The 14715-nt window shown below is 51.7% G+C and overlaps 1 protein-coding gene across 50 annotated transcripts in view; it reads left to right on the top strand.

Annotated features, from left to right (window-relative positions):
* The first annotated feature begins 1 nt into the window (after position 1).
* The window catches only part of DIP2A (disco interacting protein 2 homolog A), a 103781-nt gene continuing 89067 nt past the window's right edge, over positions 2-14715 (top strand). For 39 of the 50 annotated variants that reach the window (XM_084992417.1, XM_084992395.1, XM_084992397.1 and 36 more), the window contains exon 1: positions 2-298. Coding sequence is in view for 19 of the 50 variants with exons in the window: in XM_084992395.1 (XP_084848521.1) it covers positions 208-298 (91 nt within the window). In the remaining 31 variants the exon portion in view is untranslated. Of the gene's footprint in view, positions 299-1059; positions 1163-11527; positions 11609-14715 lie in introns of those variants that run through there. The other 11 variants (XM_084992421.1, XM_084992407.1, XM_084992422.1 and 8 more) reach the window with 3 other exon arrangements.

The raw sequence follows: 14715 nt of genomic DNA on the forward strand, positions 1-14715 counted from the left end.
TGCGCTCGTGCCCGTGCCCGCGCGCGCTCCAGTGTGGAACAGCCTGGGCAGCGCCCCTGCGGATCGTCTCCAGCGCCAGCGGGCGGATGCGGGGCGCAGGGCTGAGGGGAGCGACATAGCCGCAACCTGGGTTCAGCCCGGCCGCACCCCCGGCCCCGGCTCCGACCCCGCCCGGCGAGAGCCGGCCACCCGTCCTTCCGCGGGGCCATGGCCGAGCGCGGGTGTCCGCTGGAGGCGGTGCCCCTGCCCGCTGAGGTGCGGGAGAGCCTGGCCGAGCTGGAGCTGGAGCTGTCGGAAGGTGAGCACCTCGGCGCCCTGGACCCTGCCCCGCACCCGCGCCGGGCCCTCCGCGGACTCGGGACCCCCGTCTGGTCCCTCATCCCCGGACCCTGTCCCTGGCCCCCGCCAGGCCCACCCCGGACCCGGGACCCCGGACCGGCTTCTCGCGACCGGAAGGGGACCCCAGCCTTTGGGCGCCTGGCGGGTCGCTGCGCTTGGGGTGGCTTGGCCTCAGGCGGGAAGCCGCACGGGAAGGACTGTTCTGTCCGAGCGGTGGTCCCCGCGCAGGGCGGCGCGTCCGCGCCCAGGCAGCCGCTCCGGCTCCAGCCCCGTGTGCCTGGGTTTCCACCCCCGTGAGACAGGTTGTACCGCCGCTTGCCTCGCTCCTAAGCCTGAAATAAGCCTAAAATACCCGGACATGTGCAAAGCACCGAACACTTAGAACGAGGTTGTTAGCCGCTTTTGGGGGGGGTTAAAAATTAAAAAAGTATATTCAATAAGCGGTTGTTTGTTTAAAATAGACTGGGGTTATTCAGCTTCGGAGGCGCGGGTGGTGTTACCGGTCTGTGTACTATCGCTCCCCAAGGCTTGTGTCCCAAACTTGTGTGTGGCTGTCAGGGCACAAAGTAAGCTCTTGGCCAGCATCCGGGGGGGCCCTGTAGCCCCTGAAGAAAAGTATCTAAATGTTTATCTGTTTAAACGTGAAGCAAACTTAAATGCATTTTCAACTTGTAGAATCCATTTTTTCCATAGTCTTATTATTCTTACTTTAAATTTCAGGTTGATATGTTTCGCTAGGGTTGGGGTAGTGGATTCTTACAACTAGCTAATAAATATGCCCTGGACTGTGTTCACTCCTTGAATCTTCACCAGCCTTAGGGAGGTAGGTGCTGTTGCTATCTTTGTTTTACAGGTGATACAACATCTACTTGCAACTGTTTTAATTCAACATCCAAATTTTTATTTTATTTTTATTTTTTGTCTTTTTAGGGCCGCACTTGCAACACACAGAAGTTCCCAGGCTAGGGGTCAAACTAGAGCTGCAGCCGCAGGCCTACGCCACAGCCACAGCCACACCAGATCCAAGCTGCATCTGTGACCTACACCACAGCTCACAGCAACGCTGTATCCCTAACCCACTGAGCAAGGCCAGGGATTGAATCTGCGTCCAAATTTTAAAAAATTTGTGGGTTAAGGATCCAGCGTTGCTGTGGCTGTGGTGTAGGCTGGTGGCTACAGCTCCGATTAGACACCTAGCCTGGGGACCTCCATATGCCACGGGTGCAGACCCAGAAAAGACGAAAAAAGACCGGAAAAAACAACAAAAAAATCCTTTAAAAGAAATAAAATAAATAAAAGTTTTGTGATGTGGCATTTCTTTTTTTTTTTTTAAATGGAAGTGCACTTGGAAATGGGTAGATTTGAGAATTCTTGGTGATTAAATGCTCTTGGAAAATCTGAAGAACTCAAATTAGGAATGGTTCTGACAGGAACTGCTGTCCTGAGTGTGGTTCTTCATCCAGGGAACATCATATAGGTACAGTTTAGGCTTTACACATTTCAAATATGTTTTTTCATATTGCTCCTGATTTCTTCTCCAGTGTATTCATTATTCCCCCAGTTCCTCGTTTTGTGCCTGAGATCTTTCTAAGAGTTGATGGTTAGTTAAGATTGAATCTTTTCCTCAGAGAACTTGATAATTTGTGTGACAGACACATGTAAAGACAAGTCCTTCAACAAAAGAAATGCTTCTCCATGGAGTCTGTTCACACGGGTGTCATTTTAGACGCACACAGAGGATGTTCGGATACGTACAGTGTGTCAGGTTATTTGCAGGTGGATAGGAACCTGGAACCATAGCTTCAGCTGAGGAAGGAGGTGAACACTGTGTTGAAGGGAGAGCAGAGTGCAGTGCAGCCAGGGAGGCGGGAGCCCTGGCTTCGTCCCACCTCCTGCACTGGCCTGACACCTTTCTTTTGGCCCGCATAGGTGAGTGATTACTCGGGCACAGCCACGCTTGGCTCCGGTCCCAGGGTGCTTGCAAACCTTTGGTGCTGGCGGCTTCAGCTTGTCCTGTGGCTCTGGTTGACAGGGCTTCCCCCTTGGACTTGGAGGTGCTTTGCGATAGGAACTTAGGCCTGGGCAGAGTTTTGGCAGCTTCGCATCTGCTAAGTGTCCATGAATCTCCACTGCATTATAACATTTCTGAATCTGCGTTTGGTCAGCTGTAAATGGAGGTGAATGCCAGCCTCGGTTCCCACAGTTGTTGTGAAGATTCAGCTAGTATATGTGAAAGGGTCTTGAAACTGGTATGGTTTTATTTCTGTGATTAAGGAATATGTTATTTAATGAAGCGTAGTCCTAAAGCAGCTGCAGTTAGTGTCATCAGCATTAGCGTTTTTATATGTCCACCAAGTAGAAGTAGGACTTTTTTGCCCTGTGCGCTGTGTGGCTACCTCCCTCTCCCCTACCCCAGCCCCCTTTTGAGAGAAACTTATAAATTAGAATAAAGTAGTGTCAAGATAGCATGCCTTCACAGCACTTGCATTCATTTGTTTTGAGAAGCTGCTTAAAACTTAGAAATGACACTTGACTAAGCAGGTTGGAGGGAAGAGGAAACTTAACCCAGACAAAATGTTGGAGTTCCTGTCATGGATCAGTGGTTAACGAACCTGACTAGCATCCATGAGGTTGCGGGTTTGATCTCTGGCCTCGCTCAATGGGTTAAGGATCCGGCGTTGCCGTGAGCTGCGGTGTAGGTCGCAGATGCAGCTCAGATCCTGCATTACTGTGGCTGTGGTGTAGGCCAGTAGCTGCAGCTCCAGTGTGACCCCTAGCCTGGGAACCTCCATGTGCTGTGGGTGCAGCCCTAAAAAGACAAAAGACAGGAAAAAAAAAAATGCTGCCTCCGTGGAGATGGGTAGTCGGTGATGGAGACCTAGGTGATCTGGAGAGCCTGCATGACCCCGCAGCCCGTGCCCAGCCCTGACTAGTTGGACGTATGCCCCTGCCTTTGTTTATAACCCACAAGTCGCCTTGTTCTCCAGCATTCTCACCGGCTTCTCGTCAGTCATTGTAATTGCAGCTCACCCTCGGGGAGGGTTCTGGCCTTAGCGTGCACTGATTCCCTCCCACAGGGCAGGCTTGCTGACTTTCTAGCATGGGTGACCCAGAGGAGAATAAGGCCCAGCTGTGGGCTCGCTCCCTTTCCTGGCTGTTTTGCCCTTCTTGACCGAGGGGTCCCCACAGGTTAAGATGAGGGTGGTGGATGGAGTTACACAGAACCTCAGTGTTCTTAGATGTCCCCCCAACCGCCACCACCATGAACATTCTAGAAAAATTCACATGTATGGCTCCTCAAAGCATGTCAGAATGTCTGTGGATGAAAATGAGGTTATTGCAGGTGTAAGAGAAATTAATTCCCAGGTGCTTGCGCTTTGCCTGTTGTCATGAAATCCCCTTCAGCACACCTCACAGCTGATTTTGGTTCCGTACCGTATCTTGGGCAGTTGTTGCTGAACTGCGTTAGAAACCTGATGATGGAATAAAAATTTGCCCTTTGCTTTAGTGGCCTGCAGAGGTTTAGAGAGGAAATTCCTACACGACAGATTAAAGTTGTCCCACTCCTGTTTTTTCATCCTGGTTAATAGGTCTGTTCTGTAGCCTTTAACGTTAGTCTGTTTCTTGTTTTTCTGCAGTCTGATAATGCAGGAGCCCCAGCCTGGATGGAGTCAGCCAACAAGGGGGAAAGCTCCGTTTGTGGATGTAGAGGAAAGGACTTCTTTCTCAAAGCCCTATTTCCTCTTTAAGTGACTCGGATTTAAAAAGTTACAACTCTCAGTTTTCAAAATGACAGCCTGACATTGCCTTCCCGTCAGTAAACATTTGCTGTGCTTCCTGGATAGTGTGTGGCATGCCGAAGTTCTCATGTCCAGATTCGTTCATTGGTTCCGAGTCCATCCCGGGTGTTCTCCTACTTTGACCCTTTCCTGATCATCTCTGGTGTGGCTGCCTTCTCAGAATTCTCCTCATGCTCGACCCTTTGTTTGGAGTTCTTACCACTTTTTGTTTTTTGGGTTTGTTATTTATATATATATATTCATTTATTCAGTAATGATTGAACTTGCTGGGTGCTAGGTACTGTTTTGGCTGCCAGTAGTCAGGTTTAGCTTTGTTTCTCTGTTGATCGCAAGGCTTTGCACAATGTTGTGTTAAAATAGTAATGCAGATAGATACATATTGCAGAGAAATGAAACAGTTTAAAGGAAATGTGGGATGGAGTGAGCCTCCCTCCCACCCCTGGCCTCTGATAATCCATTTCTTGTATTTTCTTCTAGAAATATTCTGCCAGTGGTTCCCAGACTGTGGTCCACATACCTCTTGGGGTCCCTAAAACCCTTGCTGGGTGCCTATGAGGGAAAACTATTTTTATAGTAATACTAAGATTTCATTTCATTTCTTTTCTTTTTTTTTTTCTTTTCTTTTTGCTTTTTAGGGCTGTACTCATGGCATGTGGAAGTTCCCAGGCTAGGGGTCGAATTGGAGCTGTAGCTGCTGGCCTGCACCACAGCCACAGCAATGTGGGATCTGAGCCGCATCTGTGACCTACACCACAGCTCACGGCAATGCTGGATCCTTAACCCACTGAGCAAGGCCAGGGATCAAACCTGCATCCTCATGGATCCTAGTTGTGTTTGTTGGCACTGAGCCACTACAGGAACTCCAAGATTTCGTTTCTGTTTTCCCTCTTTGTAATGAGGCTGCAGAAGCGGTGATGGGTGAAACTCCTGGTGCCTTGGCGAGAACTGAGGCAGGGGCCGCAGATGACATGGATGGTCACTGTCTCGCCACTTATGTAAAAACAAAGCTGCTCTGACTTAGACGTAGCCTCCTCACTGAGGCGGTAACAGTTGTCTCTTTTTATCTTTTCAATGATTTTTATTTTTCCGTTAGTGTGGATTCACAGAGTTTTCTTAGGGATCAACCCCAAGTACTTGTCCTAGGCTCTTCGTGAGGAATGGGAAGGGAAGCATGTCTGCCGCACGGAGGTCCAGGGCCTGTTTGAGGAACGGCAGGTGTGCAGTTTAAGCTGTAGATCAAACTGGCCCCTCTTCTTGTGGAATGTGACTTCGACGTGATTTTTCAAGTGGCAGACAATCTGCAGGTATTCGCAGCTGGGTATTTGGTGGACATTTTCTGAGAAGTAAATCAAGAACAACTTTTAGAAATTGTGACCGATGCTAATATTTGTGCTTTCAAGCAAAAATTAAAAAAACTAAAACTTTTATCTGCTCCCATGAGCTTGACAGCTTCCCAGTTCTTAGGGACTTCTTTTGATGGGATCCCCAGCAACGCTAGTAAATGTGAGCTATTGATATTATTTAAATGAAATGTGTCAGCACTTGGAAAATGTGCGTAATTCTGTGAAGCGGTATTTCCCAGATGATCACGTTTCAAATTGGTGCGTGGTAAAGATACACTAATGGACTGCAGCATAACCGTACAGAAAGTTCACCGATAAGGTGTCAGGTTCTACAGTGTAGCTGTTGTTTCAGGAACTACCGCTTGCCTAGTGTTGGTGTGCGGGCAGAGTAAAAGGCCCACAGCGATCTGAAAAGGCGACTGAGCACTCCTCCCTCTTCCAGCCTGTGTGCGTGTGAGGCTGGGTTTGCTTCACAGACCGAGCTGCATGTCCTGCGGCTGATTGAATGCCCAAGCAGAGAGGAAATGCAGTCGTCTTCTCTGAAGCCAGGGGTTGGAGAGGCTGGTACAACAATGCCTGTATTCACTAAATGCTTTGGAAACCTATTCTTTCTCATAGACAGTATTACTTACGTTAGCAGGTAAGTTCATTATAATTTTTTTTTTTTTTTTTGTCTTTTTAGAGCCGAACCCGAGGCATACGGAAGTTCCCAGACCAGGGGTCAGCTTGGAGCTTCAGCTGCCAGCCGGCACCACAGCCACAGCAACGCCAGATCCAACCTGCACCTGCGACCTCCAGCACAGCTCACGGCAGTGTGGGACCCCAGTGCGTGAACCCGCATCCTCATGGATGTTAGTTGGGTTTGTTACTGCTAACAAGGGAAATTCCTGTTATTTTTTAGTTAAATATTTAAAAAATTTCATTGTTTAAAGAAACTTCTGATATGGTGAACACTGATAGCTCACAAACAGAAGCCCTTTGGGGTCCTCAGTAATTTTCAGGAGTGTGAAGTGTTCTTGAGACCGACGCCTTTGAGGACTCTGGACTTTGTAACACTAATAGCTTTTAAGGAAATACCTGGATGTCATCATGTATTTCTTTTATTTTTTTAATTTTTTAATTTTTGTCTTTTTTTTTTTTTTGCCTTTTCTAGGGCCGCTCCTGCGGCATATGGAGGTTCCCAGGCTAGGGGTCTAATTGGAGCTGTAGCCGCCGGCCTACACCACAGCCACACAGCAACGTGGGATCTGAGCCGCTTCTGCAACCTACACCACAGCTTACGGCAACGTGGGGTCCTTAAACCACTGAGCAAGGCCAGTGATCGAACCCGCAACCTCATGGTTCCTAGTCGGATTCGTTAACCACTGAGCCACGACGGGAACTCCCTCTTTTATTTTTTATAGTATTTTTTAAGCTGTTGTCTGGCATAAGATGATTTCTGTTTATATTTGTAAGGACAATCAGATGTTTCAATTTATAAAACATATGTTTGAAATCTTTAAAAATTATGCTTACTGACTAGCTGCTTATATGTCTAGCCCACTTTATGCAAAATCCATTATTCATGATTCAGGTATATTCCCTTTAGAATTTTTTTTTCTGGGAGCTCCCGTTGCGGCTCAATGGTAACGAACCTGACTAGTAACCATGAAGATGTGTGTTCAATCCCTGGCCTCGCTCAGTGGGTTAAGGATACGGCGTTGATGTGAGCTGTGGTGCAGTTCGAGGGCGTGTCTTGGATCTGGCGTTGCTGTGGCTGATGCATAGGCTGGCAGCAGTAGCTCTGATTTGACCCCTAGCCTGGGAACTTCCATATCCAGCACCTGCAGCCCTTTAAAAAAATTTTTTCTTTCTATAGAAAATCATTCGAATACAGTTGTCTCTTTAAATAATTTTGATTTATAAGTTTTAGAAGAATATCTGTACCAGGATTTCCATTTTAATATCCTGAAATCTTGCACAAGCTGTTCATTACCAACTTTCTGTACCTGTTGAGTTCCTGCCTTAGTTTTAAGGCTTAAGTTTAAGCATCACTTTATCTTTGAAGCTCTGCCTTCCTCTAAGAACAGCCCCCCCCCCAACTCTGCTTCAAGTTAGGTGCCTGCTGTTTTCGTCCCTTCAGCACTTACTGTATCACTTGTACAGGATTGTTCCAGTTTTACATTCGTCTTGTGCTTGGCTTTTCTTTGCCGCTTCACAGAGAGCACTTCTGGAGGAAGCTTTGGTTTGTTCATTTTCGTGTCTTTAGCACCTAGCACATGCTAGGTGTTTCACTGAATGTTTGTCGAATTAACGGAAGAGTGAAAATGCACATGGTGTTTATTCTCAGTGTCAAATCACGAGTCCTCCATAATGGGTTGAATACTAAGCTTTTAGGTAATAGTTTTTCAGCTTCAGTGAAGCCGTCAGAACTGACCTGAGCCTCAGGGAGCAGCTGAATCAGGCTGTGAGATTGTGGCTCTGAGCTACGAGGAAGAGAAGAAAATGAGACGAGTGTGCCTTGGAGTCCTCCCGAGCTGGAGAGGCCCCACTGGTGCGGAGCTCAGAGTCAAGTCTAATCTGCCCCCCCGCCGCCTCCCCCCGTGACCAGGACCCAACTGTGGCCTCACCTGCTGGACTCTGGGTCCACACTGACTTCACACAGAGGCCACGACTCCTGCTGCAGGAGTGTGCATTCCTGGGAGGCGGTGACTCCGGACAGGGACTTTGGCTCAAGGACCCCACACTGGCCTGAAACTTTCTTGGAGCTGCCAGGCGTCTAGGACTTTTCCTGCCCGACCTGCCTGCCTTCCTTCTTCCTTCCACAGGGACCCACCTGCGGTCACGTCGGACAGCTCTCCAGCCTCCTCTCTGACCCCGTTTTCCCGCACACATCTCTTGCACGTCCCGTCCTGTCGTGACATCTGCTTCGTGGAGGACCTGAACTGCCGCACAGGGTCACTGGTTTATGTTTTTCATGTTTCATTAAAGTGCAGCTGATTTACAGTGTTATGCCAGCTTCTGCTGTGCAGCGTACTGACTCATTCGCACACACACATGTCCTTGTTTTAAACATTATTTTCCGTCATGGTCTATCCCAGGAGATCCAGTTTAGTTCCTTGAGCTGTGTAGTAGGTCCTTGCTGTCTGTCTGCTTTAAATGTCATAGTTTGCATCTGTTAACCCCAAACTCCCCGTGCCTGCCACTCTCTCCTCCCTTCCCCTTGGCAGCCACAGGTCTCTCCTCCACGTGTGTTCTCCATGTCTGTGAGTCTGTCAGGGTCACCAGGTAGACCCACGTTGGGAAGCCTGGTGTATCTGGCGCTTTGGGTTTTATTGTCAGTGTCCCTTATTGGCAGTCTGCTCCTCGAGATTGTACCTGGTCCAGAGTTGTGGTCAGTGTGGACTGGACTGAGCTGTTCGCTTGTCTCTGGACCCTCTTGCCTATGGCTGGCTCTGGCTTCGCTGTTTCCTGGGACACTTTGTGAGAGCGGGGCCAGGCCCGCCTTGGGCTCCTCCGTGTCCCAGGCGCCAGAGCCAGCGGTGGTGCCGTCCGTGTCCATTGGCCTCTTACACTTCCAGGATCTGTCGTGAAGAAAGGCACCGTCTGTCCTCCGTGTGCTTTCTGTTAACAGAGGAAGGGAGGTTGGGACGGGGGAGGTGACCTTAAACGGGGGGTCAGAAAATACCTTCGCGCAGGCCAGTCGAGTGGCGGGCGGCAGGAGCCCTCCGTGGGCTGGGGAGAGAGCCTCCGCGCAGATGGCGTAGCTGGGCCGCGGCCGCCGTGGAACGAGCCTGGCACGCCCAGGGCCGGGGTGGCGGCGCGAGAGGTGGGAGACAGGCCCGCGCGAGGGTCCTCGGCTCCTCTGCTCCTCTTGTGCGTGTGATGAGGAGCCCCCGGGGCTCTTACTGCTTTGACCACTGACGTCCTTCGAGACTCCCTGGTTGCCGTGTCGGGAGGGGCTGGACGCAGCAGGCGCGCCCGGGGACCAGGTGGGAGGCAGGCGCTGCTGGGTGAGAAATGCAGTGGGACCCGGGGCAGCAGCAGCTGTGGCGAGAGGTGGATTCCGAAGGGGCCCAGGGGCGTTTGCCGGCGGCCCGGATGCCTTGCGAGGAGGACAGCCAGGAGGTGAGAATGGAGTCCCAGGACTTGGCTTGCGGTGCCGCCCGACCGCTGTTGAGACGGGAGGAGAAGGGGGTGCTTGGGCCCGAGGGGGGCTCGGCCGTCTGTTCACTGGCCGTCGTGGAAGACCTCGCCCGTGCCGCTGGCCGCCGCGTGGGGAGGCCGCGTGCGGAGGGGCCGCGGGGGTGTCTCCTCTCACAGACCCGCGTTCCGACTGGGGGAGCGGACGAGAGTGTGCAAACGGAGAGGGGCCCTGGAGAGAAACGGCAGGAGGGACGCCGAGCGCCTGCTCGTGCGTTGGGGATGGGAGGCCGCAGCTGCCCTGGGCTGGCCGGGAGGCTCCTTGGGGAGAGCCCGGGTTTCTGGGAGGCTGGCCGGGGCCGCTCTGCAGCGGGAGAGCCCCAGGGCAGGCAAGGGCTGCCAGGGTGGCGCGGGGGGCACAGGGAACAGGGGCAGCCATCCCTCAGGGCCCCGTGTCTCCCTGGCGTCGGGGTCGTTTGGGGGGAGGGCGCCGTGGAGGAGGGCTGCCGCCTGACGGGTGCCTCGTGCAGGGTCTCTGTCCCCGTGATGAGGCGGGGGAGCAGCTGGAGGCTGGGGGCCGGGGGCCAGGGGGACGCACCAGCCCGTCGGCTCCATTGTTTCCCTGTCAGGCCGGCTGCCGGGGCTTCTCTCCCTGGACGCCTGCTGGGCCGCCTCTCCCGGTGACAGAGCCGTGGGCGCGGGTGGCGGCGGGTCGGCGCCAGGCAGCCTCCGTGGGTGGTTTCCTTCCCGGGCCTCCGCTGACCTCCAGTCTCCCCAAGTGAGGCGAAGGTGCGTTCGGAACTGAGACTTTGGGAGGAGAGCCGGGGCGGGGGGTCTTTGTGCAGCAAGAGCTGGGGGTGGGGGTGGGGGGTCCCCAGCTCTGCCGGCACCAGTCACCGGCGTCCTCCCGGGGTCAGCGGATGGGGTACTGCTGTGGCCCTGCCGCCGAGATGGGCCTGCGATGCGTCCTTTCCCTGAAAAGTGCTAAAGGCTTCTCGTTTTGAACTGTCCTCCTCTCACCGCGACGGGTTTGACGTCAGGGTTTCGTGCGGGTGGTCGCCTGCCTTTGGTGCGTGTTCGCCTTTACCCGTGAGCTTTCCCATCTTGTAATTTCCTTGTGTTCAGTTATGGCCTTTCTTTTCCGCTTAGAGAAGTTCCTCCAGCTTTTGTTGTAAATCTGGTTTGGTGGTGGTGAATTCTTTCAGCTTTTTGAAGACTTGTAATTTTGAAAACACGTTTTTATTTCATCTTTTAGCGTGTTCTTTGCTCGAGATGATATGTAGTATTTATTTAACATAAAAATGAACTCACACGAGGCATTTGATCACTCTGCTGTGGCACAGCTGAGGAGGGGGACGGAAGGAGGGTGACACCGATGGGAAACATGCGTTATTCTGCTCTGCTGGCCAGTCCTTAAAGCAGACTCTGTAGCATCTCGTTTGCAGTGAGCTTGCCTCCGAGTGAGACTTGACATAATCCTTGCGGATAAGTCTTCATGCCCTTAAATTATCTAACATTCCTGGTGTTGTACTTGTGTATTAAACAACCAGGGAATTACATGCTGTTTAGCAAAGAAAACCCTCTGTGGTCAGGGAAGGAAATGCCTGCAGGTCGTCCCTCTCCGTCTGTTGAAGACTCTTGGAGTGATGTGCCCAGGGGCTCCCTTCTCACACAGGAGCTGAATGGCCTGTGTTCCTGAGTGTTCCCGGATCCTTGGGGCAGCGCCTCAGGTGTTCGTGGGGGACAGTGATCATGCAGGGGTCTGCTCAGACTGGGCTTTGTGTTGTTCACCTTTGATGAAAGAATAGAAAGCCTGTTCCTTGGGTCTACACTGACTACTCAAGATTTAAGGTTACCGTTTTGGAAGTTGAGAGAGAACTTTTGTTCCCTTTCGGATCACAGACCTTTTTTTCTGTAGGGTCTTTGGTCAAGAGCCTTTACGCTGAGTATCTGAAACGTCAAAGGGCCTGTCTTGTGCCTGTCATGGCACGAGAGCCTGTCATGGTAAGTTCTCCCATCACTCATGAGTTTGTGTCCTTAGATTATCTCTGAAGATAAAGGAGGCTGAGGGTTACTTTTCAGGCAGCAACTAAGAAACACTAAAATTAAGATCATTTTGAAATGAAGGTTACAGAAATATATATATATATATATATTTTTTTTTTTTTCTTTTTGTCTTTTCTAGGGCTGCACCCACGGCACATGGAGGTTCCCAGGCTAGGGGTCCAGTCGGAGCTATAGCTGCCGGCCTGCACCACAGCCACAGCAACGCAGGATCCGAGCCGCGTCTGCGACCTACACCGCAGCTCATGGCAACACCAGATCTTTAACCCGTTGAGCAAGGCCAGGGATCGAACCTGCAACCTTGTGGTTCCTAGTCGGATTCATTAACCACTGAGCCATGATGGGAACGCCGAAAGTTACAGAAATATTATGGAACTAGAGATTCCAACCTCACCATGAGATAATCTTGCTGTCATGGACTGAATTGTGTCCCCCCGAATCCCTGTGTTGAAGCCCCAAACTCCATTATGACTGTAGTCCTTTAAGGAGGTGACTGAGGTTAAATGAGGTCGCATGGGTGGGGTCCCTATCCAGTAGGACTGGTGTCCTTCTGAGAGGGAGACCCCAGGAGTGCACCCACACAGAGAAAGGACCACGTGAGGACCCGGGCGGCGGTCGTGTGCATGGAGGGCGAAGGCCACAGGTGGGACCATGCGCCCTGCAACACCTGGACCTCAGACATCCAAGCTCCAGGACTGCGGTGAAGTCCACGTCTGTTTCGACCAGCCAGCCTGTGGCATTTTGTCACAGCTGCCCAACTAGGCCGAGACCCTCAGTGCATCATCCTGTCTTTCGACACCCTTCAACAGACTGAATAAAAGGGCTCCGAACTAGTGGGGCTGAAACACACATAAACAGTGGCAGTATCGTGAGGTATGTGCAGGACGCAGTCAGCTCAAAAGGGGAGCGGCCTCAGGACTGGGCAAGCAGGGCCAGTCGAGGAAACGAGGTTTCATCCAGCTTTGTTTTGAAAGCATGTGTGAGGAGGGTGGAGTAGAACAAGAAGGAATGTGCTAGACCAAGGGAGATCTTCCAGGGCTGAGTGGGTGGGTCTCAGGCGTCCCCAGGCAGGTGGGTGAGGGCAGGTTAGGAGGGGCAGGGCCAGCTCTGCGGAGGATTTGTGCATCCCAGCAAGGAGTTTGGACTGGACTCTGGAGTCTAGACCAGTGTCGGAACAAATGCAGATGCCTCCTACAGCCAGGTGGGTGTTGTGGCTGTGAGGGCACAGGAACAGGGGAACTTTCTGTGGTAGGAGAAATATTTTGTGCTGTTCGATATGGTAGCCACCAGCCATGGGTGGCTTATTCATTTGAAAGGTGGCTAGTGGGACTAGGGAACTAAACAGTCATTTAGTTTACTTTTAATTAGTGAAAATGTAAGTGGCCATATGCGGCTAATGGCTGTTGTGGGACAGCACAGCAGAAGGTATGCTCTGCTTAAAGGCACTCTTTTTGAAAAAGAGCCGTGCCATCAGCGTATCCTTATGCAGTTTTCTATCCCAGCTGTTGACATCGGGGAGGAGATCAAGAACCCGCAAATTGTTGAAAACAGAGATGGCCAACTTCATGTTTTTTTAAAAAGGGCTAAGAGGGTGGTTATTCTTGGGTGCTTTATTTTAAGCAGGTCTTCCTTAAAAACTAATGGAGCTAGCAAGGTTTTTTAAGGTATTAAGCAGCAGTAGGAATATTCCTGTGTGATGTCTGTCTGTCTCTCTCTGATTTAGAATGATTTTTCCGGCAGCATGTAGAGAGTCGTCTGAGTGACTGTGGCATTGAGAGCAGAAAATTAGGTTGTGAAAGAACCCACCGGGGTGAGACCGTGATGGCCTGGTCGGGGACGGAGCCAGTGGGCGGGGAGGATGCTCTGAAACAGACGCCGCAGGCCATGCCGTGTGGAGCTGGCCCCCAGGAGGACGCTCCAGTTCCTGAAATGAGCGGCTGGGACGTGATGGGCTGTTCGCGCAGGTGTGGAACACGCAAGGATGCGTCTGCTTCATGCCTGCTGAGTGTGAGGCATCTCTAGGGGTCTGCGTGATGGTGTCCAGGGAGCCTTGGGTGTGTAGGACGAGCGCTTTCTGGAAAGGGCTGGTCTCAAAGCAGAAACTGGGAAGTCAGTGGCTAAATCGTAATCGAAGCGTCTGTCCTTACCCTGTGCGGTCTGCGTGATGGTGTCCAGGGAGCCTTGGGTGTGTAGGACGAGCGCTTTCTGGAAAGGGCTGGTCTCAAAGCAGAAACTGGGAAGTCAGTGGCACCGAAATCGTAATCGAAGCGTCTGTCCTTGCCCTGTGCGGAAACCTGGGTAACGCAAAGGATGCCTAGGACCAACCCTTGAGGAACCCACACCCAAAAGGGAAAGGCAAAAGAAGGAGACCACGGGAAGACTCAAGAGGGCACAGCAAGAGCGCAAGCAGGGGTGCGGGCGTCTGTGCAGCCGAGGCAGGAGAGGGTTTCAAGACAAGGAGCATTCATTTGTGGGTCTGGAGGATTTTCTAGGTCAGTGGTCACAGCCAAATCATCAGGTACAGATGACTCCCTTCCCCAGATCTCGTTGCAGTGGTAGCAGTTTTGAAAATTGAAAAGCATTTCACAGCAGTCTAGGTTCTGGAAGGTCAGAAAGGTGGATTTGCACAGTGAGCGCTGTCTGGGCGGAGAAGCCAAGAACGAGGCAGATGAGGAGCCGAGCTGGGGGAGTGGGAGTGGTGGTGAGGATAGGGTGTCGTTTCCAGTGGCCAGGCCACTCCCTTGGGAGGAAGGGTGCTCGGAGGGCAGGCTCACCTCTGCCCAACAGAGCGGCTTCTTACTCACACTCCTCACAAGAGTTGGTTCCAGTGGGAGCTGTGCAGCTGAAACGTTGGGAAACACGGGAGGGGATGTTGACGTTCCCCTTTCAGCTCCGAGAGTGTTCTAAGTTCTGGTCATGAGCCTCCAATATGAATCACACTATAGTGTGGTTTCATCTCACCAGCTGGTGTTCAAAAGCATTCTTGCATTGAATATGGAAAAGAATATATACGCGTAGATAAAAGGCTGACTCACTTTGCTGTACTC

This window comes from Sus scrofa, chromosome 13 (assembly GCF_054392235.1).
Source record: "Sus scrofa isolate SSC_HxYL_T2T_F1_AM1 chromosome 13, Sscrofa_HxYL_maternal_Yorkshire_Landrace_v2.0, whole genome shotgun sequence".
NCBI lineage: Eukaryota > Metazoa > Chordata > Mammalia > Artiodactyla > Suidae > Sus > Sus scrofa.